At 38.7% G+C, this 27,165-nt stretch overlaps 1 protein-coding gene across 3 annotated transcripts; it reads left to right on the top strand.

Moving 5' to 3' along the window:
• Positions 1-309: 309 nt before the first annotated feature.
• On the top strand, positions 310-27,165 carry Tgds (TDP-glucose 4,6-dehydratase). Of its 3 annotated transcripts, XM_087193005.1 has the most exons (13): positions 318-520; positions 2,054-2,147; positions 2,639-2,705; positions 3,741-3,809; positions 5,258-5,348; positions 9,151-9,293; positions 12,959-13,057; positions 13,968-14,027; positions 15,238-15,281; positions 15,884-16,049; positions 16,819-16,877; positions 17,533-17,630; positions 18,796-27,165. In XM_087193005.1, exons 3-13 carry the CDS (start codon positions 2,685-2,687, stop codon positions 18,879-18,881), a joined length of 936 nt encoding a protein of 311 aa, XP_087049131.1. In that variant the 5' UTR covers positions 318-520; positions 2,054-2,147; positions 2,639-2,684; the 3' UTR covers positions 18,882-27,165. The 3 variants fall into 3 exon arrangements, with proteins under 3 accessions (XP_087049130.1, XP_004870873.2, XP_087049131.1); XM_087193004.1 differs by lacking the exon at positions 2,054-2,147 and having other exon boundaries at positions 310-520; positions 2,618-2,705; XM_004870816.4 differs by lacking the exon at positions 2,054-2,147 and having other exon boundaries at positions 313-520.

Raw genomic sequence — 27,165 nt, 5'->3', positions numbered from 1 at the left:
GAACACAACACCCCACAGCTCTTAGCTGAACTGGTGTATAATCTCTGGAAAAGGCTTACGTACAGGAATGAAAAGAAAGCACTCATTCAACTCTGAACTTCAGGGTATCTAAGTGAAGCCTAATCCAGGCTGGTGACACATGCCTAGAAAATATTTCTGACTCCACTAACCCGGTAACCTCATCGATTCTTGCCCAAACCCGGCAATGGCCAAGAGGACCTGCGCCTGCGCAGTGGCACTGCGCGGCCGCGCCCCGCACATCAGTGGGCGGGGAGAAAGCAACCTCGGCGCCCACTCCGGAATCCGCCAGTGACTGCGCCGTAACACGTCGAGGGAGGGAGCGAGGCGTGTCGCAAAAAATGTCGCCGTGGTACTTGGCTCTGGTCTTCCGACACGGCGCTTTACGGTGCTCATAGACGCTGCAGAGCTGGGAGATGTCGGCGGCTGGACTAGCGGAACCCCTGGGTTTTGCCGGCAGCTTTGCGAAGCGGGTCCTGGTGACCGGGGGTGCTGGTTTCATGTAGGTAACGGCGCAGCCGGCCGAGCAGTTCCGGCCCAGAAGCCCCAAACTTCTGGTTGCCCTGCAGTGTGGGTCCAGCTTCGCAGGGGTCTCCTAAGGGCGGGCCCTAATGAACCGCGCGGGCCCTTTTTCCTCTCTCCCTGACCTGCTAGGACGCGGTTCCTTTGAAAGTACCTCATCTTTAAAACGCCTGCTACCCAAGCAAGAGTCCTGTGGTACTGTCCCCCGACCTCCTAACTGCCCCCGATACTCACCCCTTATCACTCACGGGGGTGAGCACACTTTACAGTGAGTTTTCGCCAACTTCCTGCCAGCCGAACACCACTCCCCACCGTCGTGATACACAGGCGCCCCCAAAACGGTTTGGGGTTATGATAAGATTGATTTGCTCAGCAAACTTAAAAATCCCGTCGTTGCCACCCTATACTAGATGTTTATCGCCTCTGTCTCATACCCTCCTTCCATCAGCAAGTCCATTCTGCTCCACATTAAATCCTTATTGCGACCACTTTTCGCCAGTTTCCACCCAAGCCACGTCGCCGCCTACTTGTGCCTAGACACTGCTGTAGCCTCCTGATTGGTCTTTCTGCTTCCACACTTGTTGCCTTAAAGTCTGTTTCTCACAAACATGACAGTGCTTTTTTTTTTTTTTTTTTGTAAATCAGATCATGTCAGTGCATAGAATTTTATTCTAGTGGTTTCTATCAGAATAAAGTCCAAAGTTTTCCCATATCTAGGAAACTCAAGTGTCCATACTTTTTCAACCTGATCTTTTGCTCTTCTTTACCTGCCGGGCTTACTCATGTGTTTTAGAAAACAACAGGCTAGTGCCCCCTCCTCTTTTTTTTTTTTTTTTTTTTTTGGTACCAGGGATCAAACTCGGGACCTTGTGCTTTCGAGGTAGGCGGTGGAACCACTGAGCTAAATCCCGTGCCCCCCCCCCCCACCTTGAGGTCTTTCCGCTTGTTCTTCCTTCACTTAGCGATGTGCTCCACATACTTAAATCAGGTAACATCCTTAGAACGTTCTTACTTGATGCACCCTATCTAAAATAGCCCCTCTCCCAACTAACACACTTACCCCTACCTGATATTATATTGCCTATTTTTGCTTATTAATGGCTGCCTCTGTCCCCATTCTAGAATGTAAACTCCATGAGGGCAGCGAGTTCACTAAGCACCTGGATGAATGCAGGAGTAATAAAGGGGAGACTACTGCCTGTGAGGAACTCAGTGTCTAGTAAAAGAAGAGAGAATGTGGCAGTTCTTGTTTATTGCTGTTTAGCACATTAAATCGTCTTCTAATCTGACAGTCACTTGGCTGCAGGTATCAGGCAGGCAAGTTTCATAAGAAAAGGAGTATGGACAGGAAGGGTTAGGACTAGTGCGAGAGTACTGGTCCAGTGGGGGGCTGTCCTAGAAAGTACTGTGAAAGGGCTGACAAGAACAAACTGACTCCTGGGCACCCAACATTCTTTGTTTTTGTGGTTCGGGGGATCATCTCTCTGAGATTTGCCTCTGGTTCCACTTCAAGGTCTTCTGAAGCCCAGAAGCCACTGTGAATCCCCAACTCTGGATGGTTTCAGCTATTATTAGCCTTGGAAAACTGGAATCAGTTCAGGATTCCTGTAAGATTCTGATACACACTACCGAATTCATATACTAAAACACAGCAATTGTGGAAAATTCTATGAACATTGTACCTGATTATACTTACACTAATTGAATGTTTTCATACTGATATCTGCTGTTCCTGAAAAGGCGTGTTACAGTGTCAGCATGGTTGCTCTAACACCTGTTATATTTTTCATCCTGCTTTACTGTCACACTCCAAACATGCATGGACAGCATCTTTTGGTTAAACTACTTTTTTTCTTTATCCCCAAGGCCAGTAAATTTTGTTTGTGTAAAAAGAGTATAAGAGTTAGTTTATAGATACTGTTGAAAAGTTTAGTGAAAATATGCATGTGTGTAAATTTAGTGTAGTTATATTTTCTGTTGTCTTTGAAAAACTTAAAGTTATGTTTGAATATTTTCCTAAAAAACAGTTTTGAAAAAAATTCAGAAATTTAAGAACATTAACATTTTCCATTCACAGGATAACTCTTTTTGCTTACAGTGCGTCACATGTGATTGTCTCTTTAGTAGAAGATTATCCAAACTATATGATCATAAATCTAGACAAGGTGAGTTTTTAAAAAATGTAATCTTCATGCAATCGAATTGTATTTCAGTCTATTCTTTTTTAAAGTACTAGAATCGTATTATGCTGATATTTTAGCGTTTTATTTAGTTATTGTAACAGTTTAGGGATCTGTACAGTCATGTGCTCATGCTGCTTTTAATCTTACATAAAATCTTTTAAAACTTTTACAGTGCTAGTTCATAAAGTTAAGTGTTGAGTACAATATTTTTACCCCAAAATATCGTATTTTCTAAATTCAACATTTAGCATAATATAATTATAAATCTTTCTTGGTATCAAACTGCTTTATTTGTGTTCATTATTTAAGGATTTGATTTCATAACTGCCACCTCCAGAAAATTACGTATTTTCTAAATTAGAAAGCCAATTTAGTTTTTAGCTTATTGCGGTAATTCAAATCTTCCTGAAGAATCTGAGAGCCACGGTTGGTGATCACTGGATTTTTTAATGTAATGAAAAGATGCAAATAGACACCTTAATTTTTTAAAGCATAATGGCAAAAATATAGAGGCAAAAATAACTTCTCACTCTTAGGAATTTTTGCTTTATCTTACTATTATGAACAACAGGATTGATTATTATTATTACTTTTTTGCCCATCTGTACACTAATTTACCAACAGTTAACTCAGGACTTAGTGTAATGAATTATAATTTTTGTTAAGCAATTATATTTTTAATCAGTAGTTCCTTTTCTGTAAGGAATGATACATTTTTCTAGCCACCCGTATCTGCAGGCAAATTTGGGCAGAAGTATGATTTAGAGATTTATAAAAAGTTTTGGTTTTGAGTTTTTATTTTGTTTTTTGTATTTTGAGAAGTTAACAAAAGTACTCATTCTCTACTTTTAAGATGTCAGAAGCTTAAAATGTGTAAAAACACAGAGCAAACACACTTTTAAGAGGACATGTCCTTGTATTACAGTAATTAACTTCTATAGTCCTTAAGTTGTTATTGTGTAGAAAAAGCTAATACCACTTTTTATGTTTCCTCCCACTATGCTGTCTCATTTTAAGTTGGATTACTGTGCAAGCTTGAAGAATCTTGAATCCATTTCTAACAAACGAAACTACAAGTTTATACAGGTACTGAAGTTTTACAATTATTGTACTGTCTCTTTCTGTTATTTTAAAATACCCCCACCCCCCAAGACAAGGTTTCACTGTGTAGTCCAGGCTGGCTTTGAACTCTTTGTGTAGCCCATAAACCAGGCTGGTCTCAAACTTGGAATTCTTCTGCCTCAGCCTCCAGAATAATGGAATTTCAGGCTCTATATTGCATCTCTTTAGTTATGCAGACATTATAATCTTTCTATTTTATAAACACGTGATGGGGCTTGGAAGGCACACTTACTGAAGACTTTTTAAAAGATCGAGTACTTCCAGAAGTACCATGTGCTCTAGATAATAGTACTTTGACACTACATAAAAGTTGCATGTGATTTTTGGTACCTTGAAGATTCTGTGAGTAGCTGATTGAATTTTCATGGTTTGTAACTTTAAATCCTCATTAGCCATTAATAAGGCCTTTCTGGGATTTGAAGGGAAAAGTATGAAATGTGTTGTTACCTGGAAGGCTAGCCAGACCATGAAGCTCATAGCATGGTCTTCTGTGAAGTCAGATTGCCTCTGGAAGGCTGATTACTAACCACTCTCAGACAGCTCTGAAGTATAAACCACAGGGCCAGTTCATTAGTTTACAAAGGGAAATGTTACTGTCAAATAAAACCATGTCATGATTTATGTTGATTTCCTAAAATGTGATTCTATAAACTTTTTTAATAAAAACTTTAAACATGTACTAAAAACATTTCATAATTCTTTTTTTGTGAAAGTGTTTTCTTCACTTACCAGAGATTCACTTAATTAGTTGTGGTAAAGTGTTTTCCAATGTCGTTCTAATTACACTTACTTTAAGTATATTTTAGTAACAGTTCTCTCAAAGGTGTGTGTGTGTGTGTGTGTGTGTGTGTATATATATATACATATAAATACATATGTATATGTATATATATATATTTTTTTTTTTGTAGCGGGGATTGAACTCGGGACCTTGAGCTTGCAAGGCAGGTGCTGGAACCACTGAGCTAAATCCCCGGCCCAAATAAAGAGGTCTTTCTTTTTTTTTCTTTTGTCCTGGGGATCGAACTCAGATCCTTGCGCTTGTGAGGCAAACGGCAGAACCACTGAGCTAAATCCCCGGCCCCTAAAAGGTATATTTTTAATGCTAGAAAACTTATTGAAGTTTTTGATAGGTGATACTGATCTTAGGTTGTAGAGAATGTGATAAAGCAAACTAGCACGGTATTTAGTTGTTGCTCAATATTATTTGCAAAAATATTTTGAGTTGAAAATACATTCTGTGATACTGAAGAAATAACATCATTACAGTACTTGCCTAACCACTTGAATTTTCAAGATATTCTCTGTTGAACTGGGGGGTGGGAGATGAGAGGGTGTTATAATAAAAATGGTTATTGTGAATGAGAGTGCTAAAAGAAAACCTAGCTTTTCATGTTTGCCTTTTCATATAGGGTGATATATGTGATTCTCATTTTGTGAAACTGCTTTTTGAAACAGAGAAGATTGATATAGTACTACATTTTGCTGCACAAACACATGTAGGTAAGCACTGTTTTATTTTACAGTTGTGACTGGCATTTTTTTTTCCCTAGTGATAAAGCCCAGCGATGGGGTTGAATAAGCAGATATTTAACATCCATCTTTGAAAGAAGATATACACGCGACACCAGAGAAACAAACCTGTGGTCACTATGTCATTGATATACTTGGTATGATATAGCCTGTTATTAGTGTGGGTTGTTATATAACCTTGAATCTATCTTAAAACTTTGAACTGACCCAAAATCAATAATTATTACTTCCGTGGGGGAGGAATAAGGAGATAGGTCTTCAGCTGTGGTTTTTATATTGTTTTTCTTACATTGTGTGGTAGGTGCGCAGTGAACATTATATTATTATCTGTACCATTCTGTTTATTTAAAGTATTTGCTCATAATTAGTCTAACATTTCTACTGTGAAATAAAGCATATGTTCAGAAGAATTTGGAAGTACACAGTTAAAGAAAAAATGGTAATGTGAGCACCCATGTAGCTGTGACCCACACAAAAGACAGAATGTTGCTTAATGCTCTTTAGTAGTAGTATTGCCACTGTCTTCTGCCTGATTTAAAATTATAATTTCCTTTACTTTTCTCTCTAGTTTTGCCATCTATATATTTACCCTTAACATTATAGGTTAGTTTTGGCAATTTTAAAATTTTATAAAAATACATAAAAGTAAATATTAGGACAGAAACACTAAATATGCTGGAAGATAAGTTAGGTAGAACTATTGAAGATATTGGTATAGGAAAAGACTTTATGAACAAAACCTCAGTGGCACGGGAACTTGCACAAAGAATCAACAACTGGCATCTCATCTTATTAAAAAGCTTCTAAAAAAAAAAAAAAAAGCTTCTACACTGCAAGAGAAACCACCAACAGAGCTAAGAGACAACCTACAATGTGGGAAAAAAGTTTCAACTGTACCTTAGACAAAGGTCCCCTATCTAGAATATATAAAGAACGGAAAAAAATCAAACCCCCCAAATTCAAAGACCCAATTCAAAAATGGGCATCTGAAATGAACAGACATTTCTCAGACAAAGAAGTAAAAGCAGCAAATAAACATATGAAAAATGTTCAACATCAGTGGTCATTCAAGAGATGTAGATGAAAACAACACTGAGATTCCACCTCACCCCAAAAGAATGGCTGCTATCAAGAAATCAACCAATAACAAATGCTGGCAGGGGTGTGGGGAGAAAGGAACCCTTCTCATTGTTGGTGGGAGTGCAGACTGGTGCAACCACTGTGGAAATCAGTATGGAGATACCTCAAAGAACTAGGGCTAGAGGTCCCATTTGACCTAGCTATCCCCCTGCTGGGGATCTTCCCAAAAGAATTAAAAGAATCACAGCACAGCAATATATGTGCACCCATGTTTATAGGGGCACAGTTTGTAATAGCTAAAACTTGGAAACAGCCCAAGTGCCCATCAACTGGAAACTGGATAAAGAAGATGTGGGTTTTTTTTTATAAAATGGAGTACTACTCAGCCATAAAGAACAAGAAACTAGAGACATTTATAGCTAAATGGATGCATATTGAGGCCATCCTCTTAAATGAAATAAATAGGACACAGATGTGTAAATACCGAATAGTTTCTCTAGTGTGAGAAACTGAAAGTGTAATTAAGGATACACACGGATGAAATGGCCTAATAACGTATTTCTCGGATTGTGTTTCCATTACGTGTGATATGACTGTATCGAAATGTAAATTAGGGAGAAGTTTGGCTTTTGTGGCGTCTGCTGACTGGAGTTTTTTTCCAGATCATTATTTGTTCAGTGTTGGTTTTGGGGATCTTTCTGAAACAAATTACATCCTCTGGTGTCTTGTTGGTGCTTGAGATGCTGTTTTAAGTTATATGGAAAAATGTTTTAAGTGCTCTTTAGTTTTGTTTTGATTGAGTTCTACTGTATTTGAATATTATTGTAGTTTTTTTCCCCTTGGATTGTTCTTCTTTGAATGGTTTTAATTTTTTGTGTATGTGTGTGTTTGATAATAAAGTTATTTTAAAAATTAAAAAAAATACATAAAAGTACATGTAAATTTCTTGGACTTTTTCAAAATCCACAGTGTCATTCATGTAGTTGGGTGGACATATAGTTTGTTCCTTTTCAGTACTGTACAATATTCCAATTTAAGAATATCCCACAGTTTACTTATATATTTTACCCTTTATGGACATTTGGGTTATTTATATTTTTGGACAATTCTAAACAATACTATCACAAACATTCTTATGCATGTATCATGGTAACACATGAGCATGCATTACTTTCTGATATATAGATTCGCATACTTCAACATTAAGATGGCAAACCATTTTCTAAAGTATACTTATTTTCCACTCCTCAAGGAATGTGTGGCTTCCTGTTGCTCCAGATTTTGCCAAAGCTTCATTTTGTCAGATTTTTCTATTTTTGCCAAGCTCAAAACTGTAGTTAAAACAGTAGTCTCTCCTTTATATATTTAATTTCTATTTTCCCTGATCACTAATAAGATTGAGCCCTTTTATATATTTTTTTGGTAACTTGGATTTCTTTTGTGAAATGCTGTTGAAATCTTTGTCTGTTTTTTAATTGGATTGTTTACTTTTCTCATTGAAAGACATGTTTCAATGAGAAAAATGAGAAGTAGTTATCTCCAGTGTATTTCCGGCGAGTTTAGTCTTTTATTTTTATGAAGTGATCTATCTGCCTTCGTGATGTATACTACCTTGAAGTCTGTGGTGTTTGACATTAACATGGCTGTGTCACCTTCACGTTAATTACATGTCTGGCTCCATATTTTAATTTCCACCCTTTCTCCAGTTTTATGCATTTCTTATAAACAACATGTATTTGGAGGTTTTTTTTAATCTGTTCTGATCACTCTTGCTATTTGTCTTCTTACATGGTTTTTCTAAGGACTTAACTGAGAAACTTCTTTTTTCCTTCTGCTGGTTTGGAAGATATATATTCTGTTTGTATTCTTTAAATGATCACCTAGGGAATTATACACGGACAATTAGCTTATCAAAATAAAATCTATCAGATCCGTTGCCCTCCTCCCAAGTAATCCACTTCAGCTCCATTTATTTATTTATTCCCATGTTTTTTTTCAAGAATTTCATCTTGTTTTATTTTATTCTTCAATTGCGTTAGATATCATTCTTTTTGTGTAGTCATTTTGCATAGGCAGTTTTGTAGTTTGACTATTCAGAATATTTTGTGTTAGTGAGTATTCTGTAATTTTGATAGTCAGCATTATTGTTTTGTATAGTAGTATTCATGTATGTAGGGTGATTTTGTTCTCAGTTTTTTTAAACCATGCAAAAATTTTTATGTTTTATCAGTGTCTTCCCTTACTGCCATATTCTCGATTATGAGTCAGGAAAGCCCCCTCAATCTCCGACTGGAAAGGCTCAGTTCTTTCACAGTGAATTTATTCTGAAGTTATTTACCTGACTTTTATTGTCTTATCATAAGAAATAGATTTGAAAAATATAACCCTAAAATACCAGAAATTGGAAGCTTACATTTTTTTTTTAATATGAAAAGATTTACAGGTAGCATTTTGTATTTTCTTCTTTTTATAAGACAAATTTAGCACCGACAGTTTTCTGGGGGTTCTAAGAACCTTACCAATGCTATGTGATGTAGGTTTATAGAAATCCTCAGTATCAATGCCTGTGTGTTATTTCTCATAGCATTGCAATTGTGAATGTAAATAGTAATATTTTAGAAACTGAGTCCATTGTTCCACATTTGCTTTGTCTCTTGGGTGGAATTGTTTTAGCTTTTTTCTCTCTTCCTAGATCTTTCATTTGTCCGTGCATTTGAGTTTACATATGTTAACGTTTATGGCACTCATGTTTTGGTAAGTGCTGCTCATGAAGCCAGAGTGGAGAAATTTATTTACGTCAGCACAGATGAAGTCTATGGGGGCAGTCTTGATAAGGTAAGCTTAGAAAATTTGTATTCCATCCATTTATTATATACCAGGATCCAAATCTGTCTCATTAAACCTATGCTGGGCTTTTCTTGTACTCTAACTATACATACTTGTGGCTCCCTCCAGAATGTTATTTCACTGTTTCTTCTGTTCAAAGCAAATGATGCTACCCCAAGTGGGGAACAGCCTAGTCTTGGTAGAGATGTATTCATAATCTGGCTGTTCTTTTTTTTTTTTTTTGGTACCGGGAATCGAACTCGGGACCTTACACTTGTGAGGCAGGTGCCGGCACCACTGAGCTAAATCTCCGGCCCCCCAATTTGGCTGTTCTGCAAGACAAAAATGAATGTCATTCTCACAGACCAAAGCATAGGCACACTAGGCTGCAGCATAGTTTTGCTCACCTTTCTCTCCCAGCCGGGAAATCATGTTCCATTTTTTCAAATTGTGAAGGAGTAAGTGTGAAATTATTATAGAAACTAGAATCTATACTTTAAAAAAATGATTCCCAAATACTCTACTTTTTACACAAAAAGATGACTGCATCCTCCAGTCTATATTTTTCTTTTCTCTTTTTAACCCATAGCTATATTAGTAAGTAGTTACGCTGCTAAGTGCAATAGCACTGAAATTAAGAGGGTACTAAAGGGAAGGCGCAAAAGACCCTGTGTACAACTAATAATTATTGGCTATTAACTGTTAGTCGTTATTAACAGTTAAAGGTTATTTTGTATACAGTTAACACTTGAGGATAGTTGTCTGATCTCATATATTTAAAAGAAAAGTGCAGGTAACGTGACTTTATAAAGAAAAGAATCTGGTTGCTCATATGACTATAGTTTTCATCTCCACATAACCTCTGTGGTTGACCTTTAAACCTCTAAAGAGCCACCTAATCATGATGCATTAAGAGTACAGTTTTCCCTTAATGTAAGCCTATGTTTATATTAATTATAATTTTTACTGTTACTCGTTATTTTTATTTTTTATTTATTTTTACATTTTTTTTGGTACCAGGGATCAAACTTGGGACCTTGTGTTTGCAAGGCAGGCGGCAGAACCACTGAGCTAAATCCCCGGCCCTTGTTATTTTTTAAAAGTTCTCTCAGACATTTCTAATGTGCAGACTTACAGGTGGCATTTCCCAGCAGCTGCTTTCAGTTCTGTGGTAGAGCTTTGAACTTGTACTGTGATAGAAGCATGCAGCACTGTCCAGAGCAGTGGGTAGGGCAGGTGTAAATCTTCAGTCCCAAACCTGTAGTTGTCATGCCATTAAGAGAAGTAAATTTATTGATTATACATGATGATGGATGATACACAAGCTTCATTCCCATCGTTACTCAGTTTAGAGATACTGGATAGGAGGTACCAACAGTCATTTTCGTAACTAAATTCTGTGATTGTGCTTGGCCCTTTGTTTCGGTGCTGAGCTTCAGAATATCCCAGTAGGAACCGTCAGTTCAGTGACACCAAGATTTCTGGAGCGTGGCTTCTTCTCCTAAACAGACTGTAACTAAATGTCAAGTGAAACCTGGCGTCATCCTGAAGGAATTCTTACTTCACACTATTGGGGAACATTTATGCAGTAGCTCTAGAGTAGACAAACTTTACATAGCACATTTTAAAAACGCAGTTACTCAGCATCATTTTTGATCAAGCTGTTAAATTTAGCAATCAACAGCATGGTTGCAAAAACCAAAAATTTACATTTAAACCCTGTGCCCGAATGCTTTACACTTTCTGCAGAACAGAAACTAAGGTGACCCATTATACAGTTAGTCACAAATATAGTCCTTAAGGTTTTTGCCCTTGTACACCACAACATGGCAACAATGGGTGGGAGCTGAGGAGCCATTTAGAGTTGTGGGGACCACTCAGCTGTGTGGAAACAAGCCCAAACACCAGTGCTCAGGGCTCGGAGCTTGTCCCTTAGGCCACCGTTGTCACCTGTAGCTTCCCTGTCACTTCTCTGACTCTTCCCCAGCTTTGTTTCCTGACAGTGTTAAAACCTGTCAGTGCCATAGCTACTGTAGCTGCTGGAACTTCCATAGTTACCTTGGTTTCATGGTTCGGCAAAGTATTGGCCTTTACCATCATAGGGGCCACAGCTTCTGCCTCCAGTTCCTCCTCTTATAGGTCTAAAATTTGACGATTACTTGTTATAATTATAAAAATAATTGTAGCTCTCATCACCTCCAGTTGCTTCTGTCTTTACCAGATCCAGTGTCCCAGTCCCCATGCCACCATATCCACCATGACTGCCACCAAAGCTACCACGAACGCTGAAGTTTCTTCCCTGATCAGAGTTGTTACTGCCACCCAGACTACCTCCGCAGCCACCGTCAGTTTTAGAACCACTTTGACCTCTGTGGCCTGCTGAAGCACTCGCCATCTCTCGCTTCGACAGGGCTTCCCTTGCTTCCCAGCGTGGCCTTCCATGGGATGGTAGCTCTGAGTGCCAGCGCCACCCAGAATCGGGTTGTCAAAGGTTATGAAAGCAAAGCCCCTCTTCTTGCCACTGCCTCAGTCAGTCATGATTTCAGTCACACGAGTTTTCCCATATGTTCAAAATCATCTCTGAGGTGATGTTTTTCAGTATCCTCTTTAATGTTTCCAGCAAAGATCTTTCCACACCTAAGTGGGCATCTGGTCTTGGAGAATCTTCCCTCATAGGAAGACAGCTTCCTATGTTCTCGAGCCCTTCTATCTGCCTTGTGTCTCCTTGCTCTTGCGGCTGCATCCACACCCTCCACTGTGGCCTAAGTGACAAACTCAGAGCCCCTGAGCGCTGGTGTTTAGGCTCCTTGTTTCCACACAGCTGTGAGTGGTCCAAATGGACCACATTTTGGAGCCATAGCTCCAAGTGGCTCCCCGGCTCCCACCCATTTTGCAAAGCTCAGCTCTCCAGTGAAGTCCTTTCACAGTTGTTTGGGCTCCTGCTGAGAGTCTGGATTAGAAATGAAGGCAGCAGGAAATGGAACATTGATGGTGATTCCTCAGTGGCATTCCTGCGCAGAAAGCTATATTTTTCATAGTCAGTGTTTACAGGGAACTCATTGTGTTTCACTTTATTTTTAATAATTTTTTTACTTTGCTAAAACATACACACTGAAAAAAAAATAGCTTAAAAAGACCTCTAATAAGAAAAAGCAAACCCTGATTACATTTCAGTCCCCCATCCCGCTTCTAAGAAGCAACCTCTTTCAACTCATCTCAGTTTTTAATCAGGTAAACTTCTTCCTTCTTGTACCCTTTCCCCTCAATATCTGGTCGGACACAGCAGCCCAAGTGAGTTTTAAAATAGAAATCTGCTCTTACGCTTCTCCAAACCTGCCAGTGTTTTCACAGTGGTTGTCACTGTTCCATGTATCCCGGCCTTTGCCTGCCGCTCTAACCTTATCTCCCATTTCTCTTCCGGCATACCAGCCTTCCTACAGTGCCTTTGGCTGCCCTTCTATCTAAGGGCCTTGTATTTGCTCTTCTCTCTGCCTGATGAGGTTTTTGTGAGCAGTAAAGAAATTAGTAAGGGCAGTTGGAAGAATGCCAGACACACACATAGTTCCACTAATGGTTTTTTTAAATGCAGTGATTGACATTTCAATTTGTAATATGGTTTCTACTTAGAAAATGTGTGCAGTACATACTTTTAAAATATATCTTTCTACAATTAGGAATTTGATGAATCTTCCCCCAAACAACCTACAAATCCTTATGCATCATCTAAAGCAGCTGCTGAATGTTTTGTACAATCTTACTGGGAACGATACAAGGTATGAACTGATCTCAGAAACTCTTGAAACATTTTACTTTTGACTTCAGTGCTAAAATTCCAAGTCAGCTTTAGTAGCATTTCATTTTTTGGGAAAAAGACAGATTGAGAAAACTTAAATATTGATTTATTACATTGTGTGGACAACAAAGAATTAAAAGTTTTTCTAATTCAGTTTATCACTACAGGAATATTGGAATATATATATATTTTCCTGTTTCAGTAGTGGGTAGAGTGCTGTAGCTATAGTGAAAAGCCCTGTTGGAATGCTCTGAGTGGAGGAAGATAGACGGAGGACCTCCCTTTCCTGCCATGTGCTTCTCTGCATGGTGGGCTCTCTCGGCTCCTCATGATTGGGAAGTAGACTGGTCCCAGTGGCCGTCGGGGTGGCATTACAGGAGCCTTAGCCAGTAGGAATCGACTCGAATCCCTGACATTCAGTTTCCCACTGATCTTTGTGAGTTATTGGGGACTAAGTCAGAAAGGCAAGCCAAGGAGTTCCTCAGGATTCTTTGCCTTTTACGATCCCGTGTGGCTGGTCTTTACAGGAGTTGATAAAACAGATTCAGTTGGAAGTTGCCCTTCTAATCAAACTTAAGAGTCCTAGAGGTGGTCTTGAAATGAGCAGGCGGAAAGGTCATTATTCTGCTGTCAGACGTAGAGATCATATGTAATCATCGTCCCTGTTCCTCAGTAAAGAAAACGGTCCTTTTCTTCCTTTACCTCTGCCTTTATCTGAACCCCGTCCTCTCCTGTCTTTAGGAACCTTGCATGGAAAGTCTTTTCACTCTGTCCTTAGATGTGTGGAATTATTTAGGCAAAGGTACTTTTATTTTAAAACTCTGCATATTCTTAGCATGGTCATTATCATTGAAGTTTTCCATTACCTTAATGTTGAATACTCTTTTAAGTTTCCAGTTGTCATCACAAGAAGCAGCAATGTTTATGGGCCACATCAATACCCAGAAAAGGTAAATTTTACTTCTGAATTCATAGAGCTTATTTTTAGTGAAATAACTTGTCATTTAAAAAAAAAATCTCATCAGTTATTTGTGTAAAGAAATCGATGTTGTAATTATATATGTGTCATATATATATATATGATATATATAGAATTATGTGTTCTGTGGAGGCCACATGCAAATCTCATCAGACTTAGAGTTTAAAGACTTGCGTTGAAGCTTCAACTTGTTGCTCACCAGCTGACAAGTCTTTGAATTTGTCTTTAAATTGGGAGATAATGAAAATACTTGGAAAGGATTTTGAAGGATCTAGTGAGGTGCTGTATGTGAAAATGCTTGAGCCTGCTAGGCCTCTAAGGCACTAGAGTACTCACCACTGCAGCTGCACTGCAGTTTAGACTCAATGCGCAGACAGACCAGTACGTCAGGGCACAGAGAGTTACCTGACGCGAGAACAGTTAGGCAGTGATGCAGGAAGCTTGTACATAAATGTGTCTTAATGTCAGCTTGGTAACTGTGCCTTAATTCAGCTTTGTTGCTGTGGGCCTGAATGTCTTCCCCAAAGTAATAACAGATAGTGAATAAAGAAATACAGCTGATTGGCTGAAAATGCCCGTGCAACTGGTTCTGTATCATTAAGCTGGATTTTAATAACTTACCTGCTCTGCCTAAATTTGGAGCCTGGGTTTTCTCACTTACCAGCTATTTGCTTTCATCTGTTTGGCCAAAGGAAAGGGTTGTACATAGATAGTATGTGGTGTTAATATCCACATTGCTTCATTTCTGAAATAGCCTTAGCATGTTTAATATAATCTCTTACTTGCCCTGTTTAACATGTTTTCTTTGAATCCAAGAGCGCTTGTGGAATTTATACAAAGTAAATCCCACAAGCACTTTTTGAGTGGGTACTTATATATAAAGTGATAAGTACAGTATGATTCCTGCCCTTAAGAAACCAACACTGAGGTGACCTTTGTGATGACAGCAAACTGTCCATGAGGAATTGCTTTTCATTTTCCCACTATGTCCTTTTATCTTCAAGTAACTGGCTTTTATCAAATAACAAACTACCTTAAAGTGTTTTTTTCATGAATTCCTGGTAAGAATTAGAATTTATCCTTATGTACTTCTTAATAATAATTTTTAATCTTAATGAGTTCAGATTCATATTAATGAGCGAATTTCCAAAGTTTGAAATGATATTCAAATCTTCTTTTAGGTTATTCCAAAATTTATATCTTTACTGCAACACAACAGGAAATGGTATGTTATTATTGACCTTTGAACCCCTATGCTTTTCTGGTATATTGATAGTTTGATAACAGTCTTCCTTGAAAATCATGAAGTCTTAGTGTTGGAAGCCATTGACTTGAATGTCTCACCAAATTTAAAAATCTCTTCTCCATGTAATGTAATCGTTTTTGAGTGATTATAATCTATAATTTATCTTTATAATTTACTAAGATAATTTCAATTCTTCAGGGATCTATCATAGAACTTTGAGTAATAGTATTGTTTTATACGTAATTTTACTTTCATCTTTATGTAACTTTACTTTTTCAAAGGATAACTTTAATTCATAAGACCAGATATTTCTTCAAAGTGAATTTATGGTATAAGGTTAATAAGTAAATATTTCTCAGGGATTTATGTTTGCTACTCTCTTATTGAGTATCAGTAGAAGGTTTGGACATCATTTAAGAACTATAGATAATGTTAAGCTGTGAGAATCTGTGTTTTTAATAAAAGATTTCTAGGCTCCCTGTGAGAACTGCCTTCTCTGGAATTGTACCCAGTCATTGATTTATTTTGGTGTGGGAGAGCTTTTGTACACTTCATGATTCCATTTCATTTAATCTGTTTAGCTGCATTCATGGATCAGGGCTTCAAAGAAGAAATTTCCTTTATGCTACTGATGTTGTAGAAGCATTTCTCACTGTCCTCAAAAAAGGAAAACCAGGTGAAATTTATAACATTGGAACCAATTTTGAAATGTCGGTTGTTCAACTTGCCAAAGAACTAATACAACTGGTAATGTATCTGTTGTAAAAGGTAGTATTTACATAATTGTCACTAAATTAAGTGACAGTCAGTATCAATAGTTTACCATTTATTTAGTTTAAAAGAGAACAAATGGAAAATGAAATTCATAATTATGTGCATCATATGTGTCATTTGAAGTTGTATAACTCCTTTGGTAACAGCTTTTCAGGAGAAAAAAATTCATTAACATATATACCAGGGATGCCAAAACTTTTAGAGATGAGTGTCCAAACTGCAACCCAAACCCACTTATTTATCGCAGGGTGCCAACACTGCAATTAAACCTGAATGCTGAGGTTTTAGTTTAGAAAAAACAACTCATACATTAACTTCTTTAGTCTCGAAAGAAAAACAACACACATGCTATAGGTTCGCCACTGGTATATACTCTAGTTGTAAGACAACTCAATTTCACACGTACATAATTGTATGTCCTACAATCAAAGAACAGTTCTAAATAAAGTAATTATGAGTGTACATATGTTTTAGGGAATCTCAATTATAAATTTAAGGTTAATAGAAAAGGGATCTGAGTAGTAACCAAAAGTCAGGAGAGCACATTTTCCCTCATAGTTTATATAATGTGTATATTGTTTTTGAGCTTTAAATAAGATGTAGATTGTAAATGATGGTATTTTTGTTGTTTCCTCTGCTTTGAGATAGTTGTCTCTTGTATCTTTTTAAAACTGATATTAGATACTATTGTTTTCCTCTAGTCTCATTTTTTAATTTGACTCAAAAACCTCTATCTTGACAGATCAAAGAGACCAATTCAGAGTCCGAAATGGAAAATTGGGTTGATTATGTTAATGATAGGTGAGTAACTAGTTAAAACATTGGGGAAAGGTTGTGAAATCTTAGGTACTTAAAAAATTATAAATTATATAGACCTGACTGGAAACTAGTTTATCTCTTTTGAATTGTCTGGTAAAATATTTTTTTCCTAATTATAAATGTTATGCAATTCAAGTATAGCACCATTATTAGCTATATGACTTAAAGAAAGTTATTGACCCTTTCCAAGTATGCGGTGTCTCCATTGCGAAATAGGGGTGATGCTAATATCTTGCTTATAAAAGTATGTTAAGGTTTAATTATAACATATAAATTATCTGGCCCAGGGCCTGGCACTTGAGTCCTAAGTTACATGTATTTATTTCTCTATTTATCAAACATATATCAGGTTCCCTATGTGTGACAGTACTAGACTTATACCTAAACAGTGGCTGAAATAAATTTTAAAAAAAGCATAAACCAGAGAGAGATGTGTTTGGGTTATTGAAAAAAATCATGGTTTTGGGGGTTTTTTCCCATATACTTTGTAAATATTCTACAGTAAGCATGTGATTGTGAGGAATTTTGTTTTTTTAAACTTGAATTATGTAAAGAGGTATGAACATACATAATATCTCTTAATTTATATTTGTAAGTATATATCTACAATGTCATTTTAAATATTTTGTTTTTCAAGACCTACCAATGACATGAGATATCCAATGAAGTCAGAAAAAATTCATGGTTTAGGATGGAAACCTAAAGTGCCTTGGAATGAAGGAATAAAGAAAACAAGTATGTTATAAATTGATCATTTGGGGAACAATTTAGTTATATTTAAAGGAAAAATAATTCATTTTTAGAACACTGCACAAATTCAGCAGAAAATTGTGATGCATCATTTGCATTTTTGAAATTGTTACATATAATACATTTTCAACAATACTATACTGTGTTTGTTAAGCATCTTAAATTTCATAGATTGACTGCTTGTCTTCCTGTATATTATTAGCATTAATCAAATACCTAGTTCATTGATTCTGAGGTGCATATTTTTTTCACTTTCTTCATATCCTTGAAAGGTGTGTGTCTTAAAAATCACTGATGTCTTACTATTGTTGTAGCTCTTTTCTTTCTTAGTGAAAGCTTATTGCAGCTTATTTCTTATTTTTTTATGTAAAATAATCATCCATCTTAAGATCAGTGGCATCTTTGATTTGATGAATATAAATAGAGTCTTTGGGTGTTGCAAGTATTTTGTTTGAAACAAATAAGAAACAAATTGAGTGTATGGAGGAAAATCTACTAAATAAATATAAAATCTGTGTGTATGTGTAAAGTCTGTGTATATGTGTTAAAAGTTCTGCTGTATTTAGAAGTGTACTCATGAGAAAAGATCTTGATTCCAAATTTGAAATGTAGAATACTTGGATTGAATATTAAAAAGCAAAATCAAAGACAACTTAAAACTATTAGGTTTTATTTAACTAAAAAAGCTTCTACTGATAATATAACAACATAAAAGAATTTTACACATTAATAAAGAGAAGCTTATATCAGCTTACTATACCTTTGATACACTGTTGCCATATTTACATGAACAAATAATACTTTTTTTCTATAAAATAACTTTTAAAACCAGTGTAAATGACTTAAGCCACTTTACTTTGAATTTCCTAAAATCAGAATGTCTTCAACATTAGGTTCAGTATTGAAGGACTTAGGAAGTTAAAAAGAAAAAAAATGGTTAATTTATAATTCTAAGATTTCAGGGGTTAAAATATCTTTTGATTAACTTCGTTGTTCCAAATCAAACTTTTTAGCTTCATAAGTTAAAAATTAAATTGTCTGCTGATAAGCTAATAGGCAGGACTTTCTTTGAATAGCAGGAATTCAGTAAATGTTGGTTAATTGGTGTTTAATTTTTCACTTTTCATTTTTGTCTTGTTTTTCCTATCAGTTGAATGGTACAGAGAGAATTTTCACAACTGGAAGAATGTGGAAAAAGCATTAGAACCCTTTCCAGTACAACCCCCATGTGTATAATCAGCGATTTTCAGAGAAAGAGAAAATGATCCTACCTCAACAGGCAATATGCAATTAAGTGACCAAATGAAGCACCTTCCTTTCATTTGGAATGAGATCATAACTTTTTTGTATTAAGTTTAAATCTGAAATGTCTCAGTCTTTGGAAGAGTATTTATACTGGCCCAAAACTTAAATATCAGCATTATTTCAGAAAACTCCTCCTGAAAACTAGGGGGTAGTAAGCCTAGCAAGACTCTTTAGAGGGGAGGCAGGAAGGAATCTTCTGGTTCTGAAAACAGAGACAGGCAGTGGCTCTGGGTGGATGGCAGCCTTGACTGGTTTTCAGCTCACTCAGCTTCCCAGCCTTTCCCAGGGCCAAGGGAGTCTCAAGTTTTCATTTGTAAGCAATGTATGATGAATATTATGCTCTAATTCATCTTTTTTTTAGTCAGATGTTACACTATAGTTGCTTTAAAAATGGAACAAAGTGGAAGCATATCTAGCACTTTTTAACTTTGGATAATTTTGTAAAATTAAATGCTTTTTAAAAGCAGTATGAAAAGTTTTTATACTTTCAAAATCAGTTGTTGACCTATAAATAACCCGTCTCGGAGAATTTTTATCATGTGTTTACTGTGTTAAGTGATTTTATTTATAAAATTGTCAGTATTTTAGTGTATTTAATGTAGAATGTGGCTTTTAAAATAATTATGTTTTTAGTTTGCTGTAAAAAATTTTTTAAATACTTGATTCTGTATTTTTAATCTTTTCTCTAGTAACATTAAGATGACTTGAAAAAGTAACTGATAGGATATTGGGCTGAGAAAACAAAAGGAAACTAAGTGAGTCTCTATGAGGAACACAGATTTTAGTATAGCAGCTTCTCAATCCTTCCTTAAAGTCTGAACACACTCTTTAAATACATTTAACAGCAGCCTCCCGCAGCCCACAGTGCCCGGGTCCTCTACTCTACCTCTTCAGTTCCTCTAGATAGTGTCCCATGTGGAGAGAAAGAGGAGAATAAGGGCCTGTTCTCTCTTGAAGAGGGCAGATGCAGGGGTCATCCCTGAGGATAGGGAGGAAGCAAGATTGGGAGGACAGTGATGCAGGCTAAGGCTCTAGGCAGAAAGGCAAGCCCAAGGGAACATGACCTTCTACATGGAAAACTGTCTGTTGTGAGGATCAAGTCAGCTTTCCACCAAGTAAACTGGTTGGTTTTTTCTCCTGAACGGTACCATACCGAGGGTTCAGCATGTGTCTCTATGGCCAGCAGACTGAATGCTCACAGGTGGCAGAAGTAGATTGGCCATAGTAAGCAACAGTTCATACTGCAGGTCTGTGCAGTTAGGGTGGAGTTTCAGCTTCACTGGCTTGGGCATCCACCCCAGGGATTCGTGGAGCTCACTTGGATTTGTCCGGGTGGGTCGTGGAGATGTGCCCTTGAGGCTTGTGTCCAGTCCCTCACCCCTTCTATTCTGCCACTCTTCTGCTTCCTGGCTACTTTGAACTAAGTATCTTTAGTCCACTCTCCCCTTTCATCATGATATTTCTGCTTTGGTCTGAAACTATGAGCATTTTAAATGCCTTCTTTTAAATTGTGCCTATCAGGCACTGTGTCCATGGACGGGACAGCTGAATGTAAGAGTCCCAAGAGTAGTTCCCTTCTCTGCATTTATGGCTTCCCCTCAAGGGTCCCTTGTGGTAGTTCTGGGTTGCTGATGATAAAGATGGGCCAAAGTGAACCGACCAAGTCATTTTGTGGGTTGAGCGCTTCAGTGCCTTTTCCATGTGTTACACAGATCTTCACACTCCCACCCTCGCCCACTCTCCCATGTGCCCACCACATGCCCCGAACCCTGTCTTCTTTATCCCTGCTCCTGTTGCCATTTTCTTCCTAGGCCCAAAGTACATAACCAGGCTGTTTGCCACTGCCCGTAACTTAATGCACATTCTCGTGCAGATTACTTCTAGACAGTGTGCATGACCAGGTAACATTGTTCAAAGTTCTGCCCTTTGAGAGATCTCCCCTTTCCATGTTATTGATAAGGCCTCACCAGCATGGCTTTAATGCAGCCACAACCAGTTGTTTGCTTGCACCCACATAAGAAGCCCACCAACCCATAAACTAAGACGGGCTGTTTCCTCCCTTTCAGTGGTTATACAACCCCCTCTGTATGACTACAGGTATTGAGAGGGGAACACTGGTGTAACTAAGGTGTTCACATGGGAGTCTGGCCCACCTGCTCTTGAAGCTTACTCCTGCCCTCTGATTCTGCCTAGACTCCACCCCACATGTTCCATTTCCATCTGTTTTGTTTTGAGTTGGGGTCTTGCTATGTAGTTCAAGCTGGTCTTGAACTCTATGTAACCCAGGCTGGCCTCGAACTCACAGCGATCCTTCTGCCTCAGTGTCCTGAATGTCCATTTCCACCTTACAATTTAATGCTCTGGATCCACCTGACTTTATAAGTAAGTGGAGACATTGAGTTATAGGAGCCGCCATAAAAAAATCACAGAGTAGATAGCTTCAACAACAAATTTAGTTTCTCAGTTCTGGAGGCTAAAGTCTAAGGTCAAATCAAAGTGTCAACAGAGTTGGTTTCTTCTGAGGCCTCCCTGATTTGCAGATGGCTGCCCTTTCCCTGTTTCCTCACATGGTCTTCCTCTATACACACACACATCCACAGCCAAATTTCCTCTTAGGACACCAGATGTCCTATTGGAGTAGGGCCCACCCTAAAGAATTCATTGTAACTTGCTCTAAAAATCTTATGTCTAAGTATGGTCACATCCTATAGTCCTTGGGCTTAGTACTTCAGCATAGGTATTTGGCCAGCATAGGTCAGGGCACAATTCAGCCCTTAATAGTCCAAATGAACTCAGCACATATGGGCACTTCTGAATGCATGGGCACTTCTGAATGCATGGTCACTTGATGTCCCATGGCCAAGCATTCTGCCTACCAGGGCCAGAAGTGGAATTCCAAAGGCATAGAAGAATTCACTGCAGTTGGAGAATGGTCTTTTTGAAGCAGGGTCTCACTGTGTAGTTCAGGCTGGCCTTCAACTCACTGTGTAGTCCAGCATGGCCTCAAATTTGCAGCCATCCTCCTTCCTCAGCCTCCCACTGCAGTCCCCTGCCAAGATGACAGACGTGCACCACCACACCTGCCTCAGGAATGTTCTTTGTTTAGAACCCCTGGGAATTGTATGGTGATTCTCCTGCTAGTGGATCTCACTGTATGATCCATACTGCATCTACCACCAATGCCACCAACACCAGAATCCGATACCAGATCATATAGCCAAGTTAGTGGAGGTGCTGTCATCCTAGCTTGAACCTGTTGCAGAGCTCTGTCCTGCTCCAGACCCCTTGAGGCTGGCAGCCTTTGGGCCACTGAGAAGAGGGCCTGGAGCAGTACTCCTAACTGTAGAATGTGTTGCTTCTGGAACCCAAAGAGGCTACCAGGTGCTGCTGCTGTCTGTGCAAGAAGGTCTAGGATAAAGTATGTCCTGGCACACCCTGACCATTGGAGTCCTGAAACCTTTACTGAAATAGTAAGTCCCTGAATTATCTTCCATCTTCTGGGGTGAATCTGGGTTACCCATGCCACCAGTATGCTGTCCACCTCTTGTTAACCCTGCCTGGTCAGCGTGATGCCATCAAGGTGATAGATCCCAGTGACACTGCAGCATGTTGAGAAGACTCAAGTTTCCTAGGAGAGCAGAACCAGCTCACATAGCCCAAGATGAAATCGTAAATGCATCTAGTTTTTGATCCGTCCTGATTGAGGTGGAAAAGTACACATTGACCCCATTAAAGCCTGAATACCATGCTCCGGAGGCCTAATATAGCCAGCTCTCACCCGAGTGGCTACTTGATTCACCTGGCATTTCTCTGCTGCTGTTCTCCAGCGTCCACCCAGTTTCAGCAGGGACCAGATTAGTCTCTACCAGGATGTGGTGGGGATCTGTGTCTGCATCCTTGAGATCCTCAACATCATCTTCACCATCTCTGAGAGGCAGTTTTGTTTTTTATTTATTATCTTGGCTAGGGGAGCTGCCCAATTGAGACAAGTCCATTAAGCCAAGGTCAGAGTGCTGATTGGAAAACAGGATCCTGACACATGGATAGGACTGAGTGGGTGACTTTTAAAGATTTTGAAGCTTTTTAACTGTCAAGTCCTAAGTTTGCTCTTTTCCACCTCAAGTGATAAGGCCCTCACTTAGCTGTCACGTGTTTGCTAATTATGCTCAGCTTAACAAACACCAAGCATTGCCTTGTATGACTTGTTTCCATGAACTTTTCAAATACCCAGATTATTTCATCAGCCAGGACAGTGTGGTCCCCATCACAGGAACATTCTCCCTGGTCACCCTCCATGAACATCCTAGCAGGTGGGAGGCCCACTTTGCACCAGGGACTATTTGTGCTCTCCCCGCAGTATTCTCCTGACCAGCCAGGCAGGTGATCCAATTCCAAACCCATCTTCCCAGCTGCCATATTAGATCACTCTTGGAGCCACCTGTTCCAGTTGCATCCTCTGGGAAGCAGTGACTGAGACAGGGTTGAGACGCAGGGAGTTTATTGAGGAGGGAGAAAAATGAGAGAAAAGGGAGGATGTAGAATTGGGCAAGAGAAATTCTAGGGCTGCATTGCAGATCTATCAACTGTGAAAGAAAGGAAGAAGAGTTGGCAAAGAGCTCAATCTATGACACAGATGAGACAAAATCTCAATTCAACAGGAAGGTCCAGAGCAAAGGCTTCTTGTTAGAGAAGTCCCCATGGGTGGCAGTGGCCCGCTTCCCTGTTGTGTTCAGTCATTGCCTAAAGACTGCTCAGAAACAGTGAAGGTGAATCCTGAAGCTAGCAGGGGAGGCTGTCAGCTAAGTGCACTGTTGGAGCTGAGTGGCCTGCTCTTGCTTGAAGGGAAATCCACCTTCATTATTTGCCGCCTGGCTGTTTGTGGTGAAGGAGGGGCTCTTGGAGTTCAGTTGTTCTCCATACAGATTTTCAATGAAACCACTTCTTTTAGTCCAATGGCTTACTCTCCTTCCCTCACATATCAGCACCTCCCATAGCCTCTAGTAGTACAGGACCCTGAGACTCTGCTTAAGGTCCCCTAATCTACAGTTTGCAAGAAGACTTTGTGGATACGATGTTTAAGCTGTGTCTTAAAGGTGGAGCTAGTAAAGGAAGCTGAGAATGATTCCAGGCAGAGGCTGGCAGAGTAAAAGCACCAAGTTATAAATGATAGTGTTGGGGCGATGACAGGTCACAAGGATTCTCATTATTTTGTTAGGGAAATGAGAATTGAAAATAAAATAACACTTCACATCCATTAAGATAGCTTTTATTAAGAAGAAAAAAGTAACAAGTGTTGGTGAGGAGGTAGAGAAATGGTGCCCCTGATGTTGGTAGGATATCCAGAAAGTGGAAATAACACAAATACCTGTTGATAGATGAATGAATACACAAAATGCAGTAAATACATACAATGAAGTATTATTCAACATGTAGAATTCTGACACATGCTACAACATGGATGAAGTAAGGTCCCTGAACAAGGTCAGTACACTAAATGAAATAAGCTAGACCCAAAAGAATAATACAGTATGAGTAGGCAAATTCATAGAGAAAGAGTATGGCAGAGGTGGATCAGGCTAAAGGGAGGGGAAAACAGGTAATTATTGTTTAATGTGTGTAAGGTTACTGTTTAGGATAATAAAAAAAGTTCTGAAAGTGGATAATGGTGATGGTCGCACAACACTGGGAATGTACTTAATGGCACTGAATTGTACACTTATAATGGTAAATTTTACATTATGTTTATTTTACCACAGTGATATTTTTTACGAATGTGTCCCTAGACCGGTGACACTGGCATCACTCAGGAACTTCTTAGAAATGCAAATTTTGGGGGTCACCTCAGACTTACAGAATCGGAACCTCCAGGGCTGGGCCTGTAACTGGTGGCCCCTGCTGTTGGAGAACCACTGCTCTCTAGTGTGGCGTGGGAGTGCGTCAGATGGGAATTACGCTAGCTGTGGGGGGCCTCGCCTGCAGTGGTAAGGTGCTTGGATCTCACCTGACCAGCATGGTGCTAATTCAGGATTTTAAGAAAGAAATTAACATTGTCAGATTTATGGATTAAGACATTTTTAAATTGCAGAATAATATGTGCTTGTTGCTGAAAACTTAGAAATTAAATCCAAAACATGAAACCATTCATAATCTACCACTGGAAAAGAAGTTAACCTCAATATTTTGATGAGTGTTCTTTATTTTGCTTTTCGGTGCATATGTGCACAGTTTTATAAACCAAATATAGGATGATCGTGGACAGAGTGTTTTGGCTCCTGTTTGTCTTCCCTTAGCAATACATCATGAGTGCTTTTACGTGTTATGATGATTTTTGCCATTTTTATTGACTGAAGAATTACATTTCTGTGAGCTTATTCTGGCAACAGTATGGAAAATGAATTTAAGGAAGACAAGATTTAGCTCCCGTAGGGATCTAACTTATGATGCTGTTGCAGTGAATCAGGCTGCTGCTGATAGGGCCTAAAGCAGAGCACTACAAATGGATGCTGGGCGCAGATGTCAGAATTTTTAGATGTAAAAACTTATTGATAATGCGTAAAGATGCCTTTTCTTGAGTTGGGTGCAATTTTAATGCTTTAAATGTTGGCTTCCAAAGAGTAGACAATGGTAAGTTATGTTTAGAAGATGTTGAGCCATGAGAGATAGTGAGCTTGGGAGTCTGTGGGACATCCAAATGGAGATGCCTAACAAAAAGCTAAATATATGACTCTGAAGCTCAAGTGGGTGGGCAGGCATGAGATCTAGAGGCATATGTTTGGTAGTGAAATGGCCATTAACGTCTGAGTATGGAAACACATAGCAGAAGCTAGTGCAGGGCGATTAGGGCACTAAGGGCTCTGCCCTTGGAGGGGTTAAGGTAGTTCTACCAGGAACCTGCTTAGTTCCCACAAAGTGAGTTGTTATAAAAAGAAGGAGCCCTTGAAGAATGCCCCACGAATCCCCTCCTTGGCTTCCTCTCTTGCCATGTGATTTCCTGCACACAGTGTCATCGTTGTGATTAATTTAATCCATGAAGCCCTCATTACAACCCAAACAATGAGACACCTGATCTTGGACTTTCATAACTGTGAGCTAAATAAACCTCTTTTCATTATAAGTTATGCATTCTCTCTTATTTTGTTATAGTAACAGAAAGTGGACAAATAGTTGACCTTGCCTGTAGGTGTTGAAGTTCTAGCCTCTGTATTGCCATCCCACTTTATTCATATGATTTATGTGCTTAGAATGTATTTACCACAACAGATTACAGCTCCTGGGGTGAAATCCTCTTTGCAACCCTAGACCTGACTCTCAGCATTTCTATTCATTTATAGGGTTTTAAAGGAGTAGTGTCTTTGTCTCCGTTTCTCCCTGCCTCTCCCCCTTTCTTTCCCTTCCATCCGTATCTCAGCCAGAAACACTTGCTTCCTTACACACCACATTTGTTCACACAGAGCTTGTTTGTGTCCGATTTCACGTATGTTTTTGTGTTTCTTGTTTTGTTCAAAAAGACTGATCTTTAAAATTCACTTTAGAGCTTTTTTATAGAAATTTCTATCTTTGAGTAATTGTTCTTTGATCCTTTCTTAGCTTTAATAGTATTTCTAATATTCATATCTTTGTAGCTTAACTTGCTGTGTCATAATGCATACACTGCTTTAAAGGGTGTTCCCCACGACGGGAAGCATTTTATTTTGTCATGGTAACCTTCCTATTCTAAATTCAAGTGGGCATGGTGGTGCATGCCTGTGGTCCCTGTGCTCAGGAAGCTGAGGCAATGGGATCACTCTGAGTTCCAGGCCAGCCTAGGTCACAGTGAGTTCAAGACCAGCCTGAAGAACATAGGGGTGCCCTGTCTCAAGTAAAACAAAAACAAAAAACTAACTTCAGAAAAGGAGAATCCCTCCTTTTACCTCTTTCATCATCTTCACTTAAGTTGATTTTCAGGAGCCAGAGAAGCATTTCTAATTCTGGCTCTCTTTCCCTTGGCTCTAAACAACTAGAAAGCCTTCCCATTCAGTGTGTGATAACAGTCCTGCACTTTGCTGAGTCCCTTAATCACTGACTAAGAATGAAAATATTATTCTCTTAATGAAGATAGTTGTGTGAATTAACTGTCATAACTGGAAAGGAGAAAAAGCACATTTCTGTATTAAAATGCTGAATAAAAATTACAGAAATGTGAAATATTAAATGAATTCGGCTATACAAACCCTTG

The sequence above is a fragment of the Heterocephalus glaber genome, unplaced genomic scaffold (assembly GCF_053883595.1).
Source record: "Heterocephalus glaber isolate CG9 unplaced genomic scaffold, H.glaber_assembly_v1.0 deba00001577, whole genome shotgun sequence".
Classification (NCBI taxonomy): Eukaryota; Metazoa; Chordata; class Mammalia; order Rodentia; family Bathyergidae; genus Heterocephalus; species Heterocephalus glaber.
This window is presented reverse-complemented; position numbering and strand designations above follow the sequence as displayed.

Bases quoted from the DNA above. Each gene is read 5' to 3' on its own strand.
- Tgds (XM_087193004.1), top strand. From the start codon at position 435: ATGTCGGCGGCTGGACTAGCGGAACCCCTGGGTTTTGCCGGCAGCTTT. The intron at 5,349-9,150 runs GTAAGCACTGTT...CTCTCTTCCTAG, and splicing joins TGCTGCACAAACACATGTAG to ATCTTTCATTTGTCCGTGCA. The intron at 16,050-16,818 runs GTAATGTATCTG...CTATCTTGACAG, and splicing joins CCAAAGAACTAATACAACTG to ATCAAAGAGACCAATTCAGA.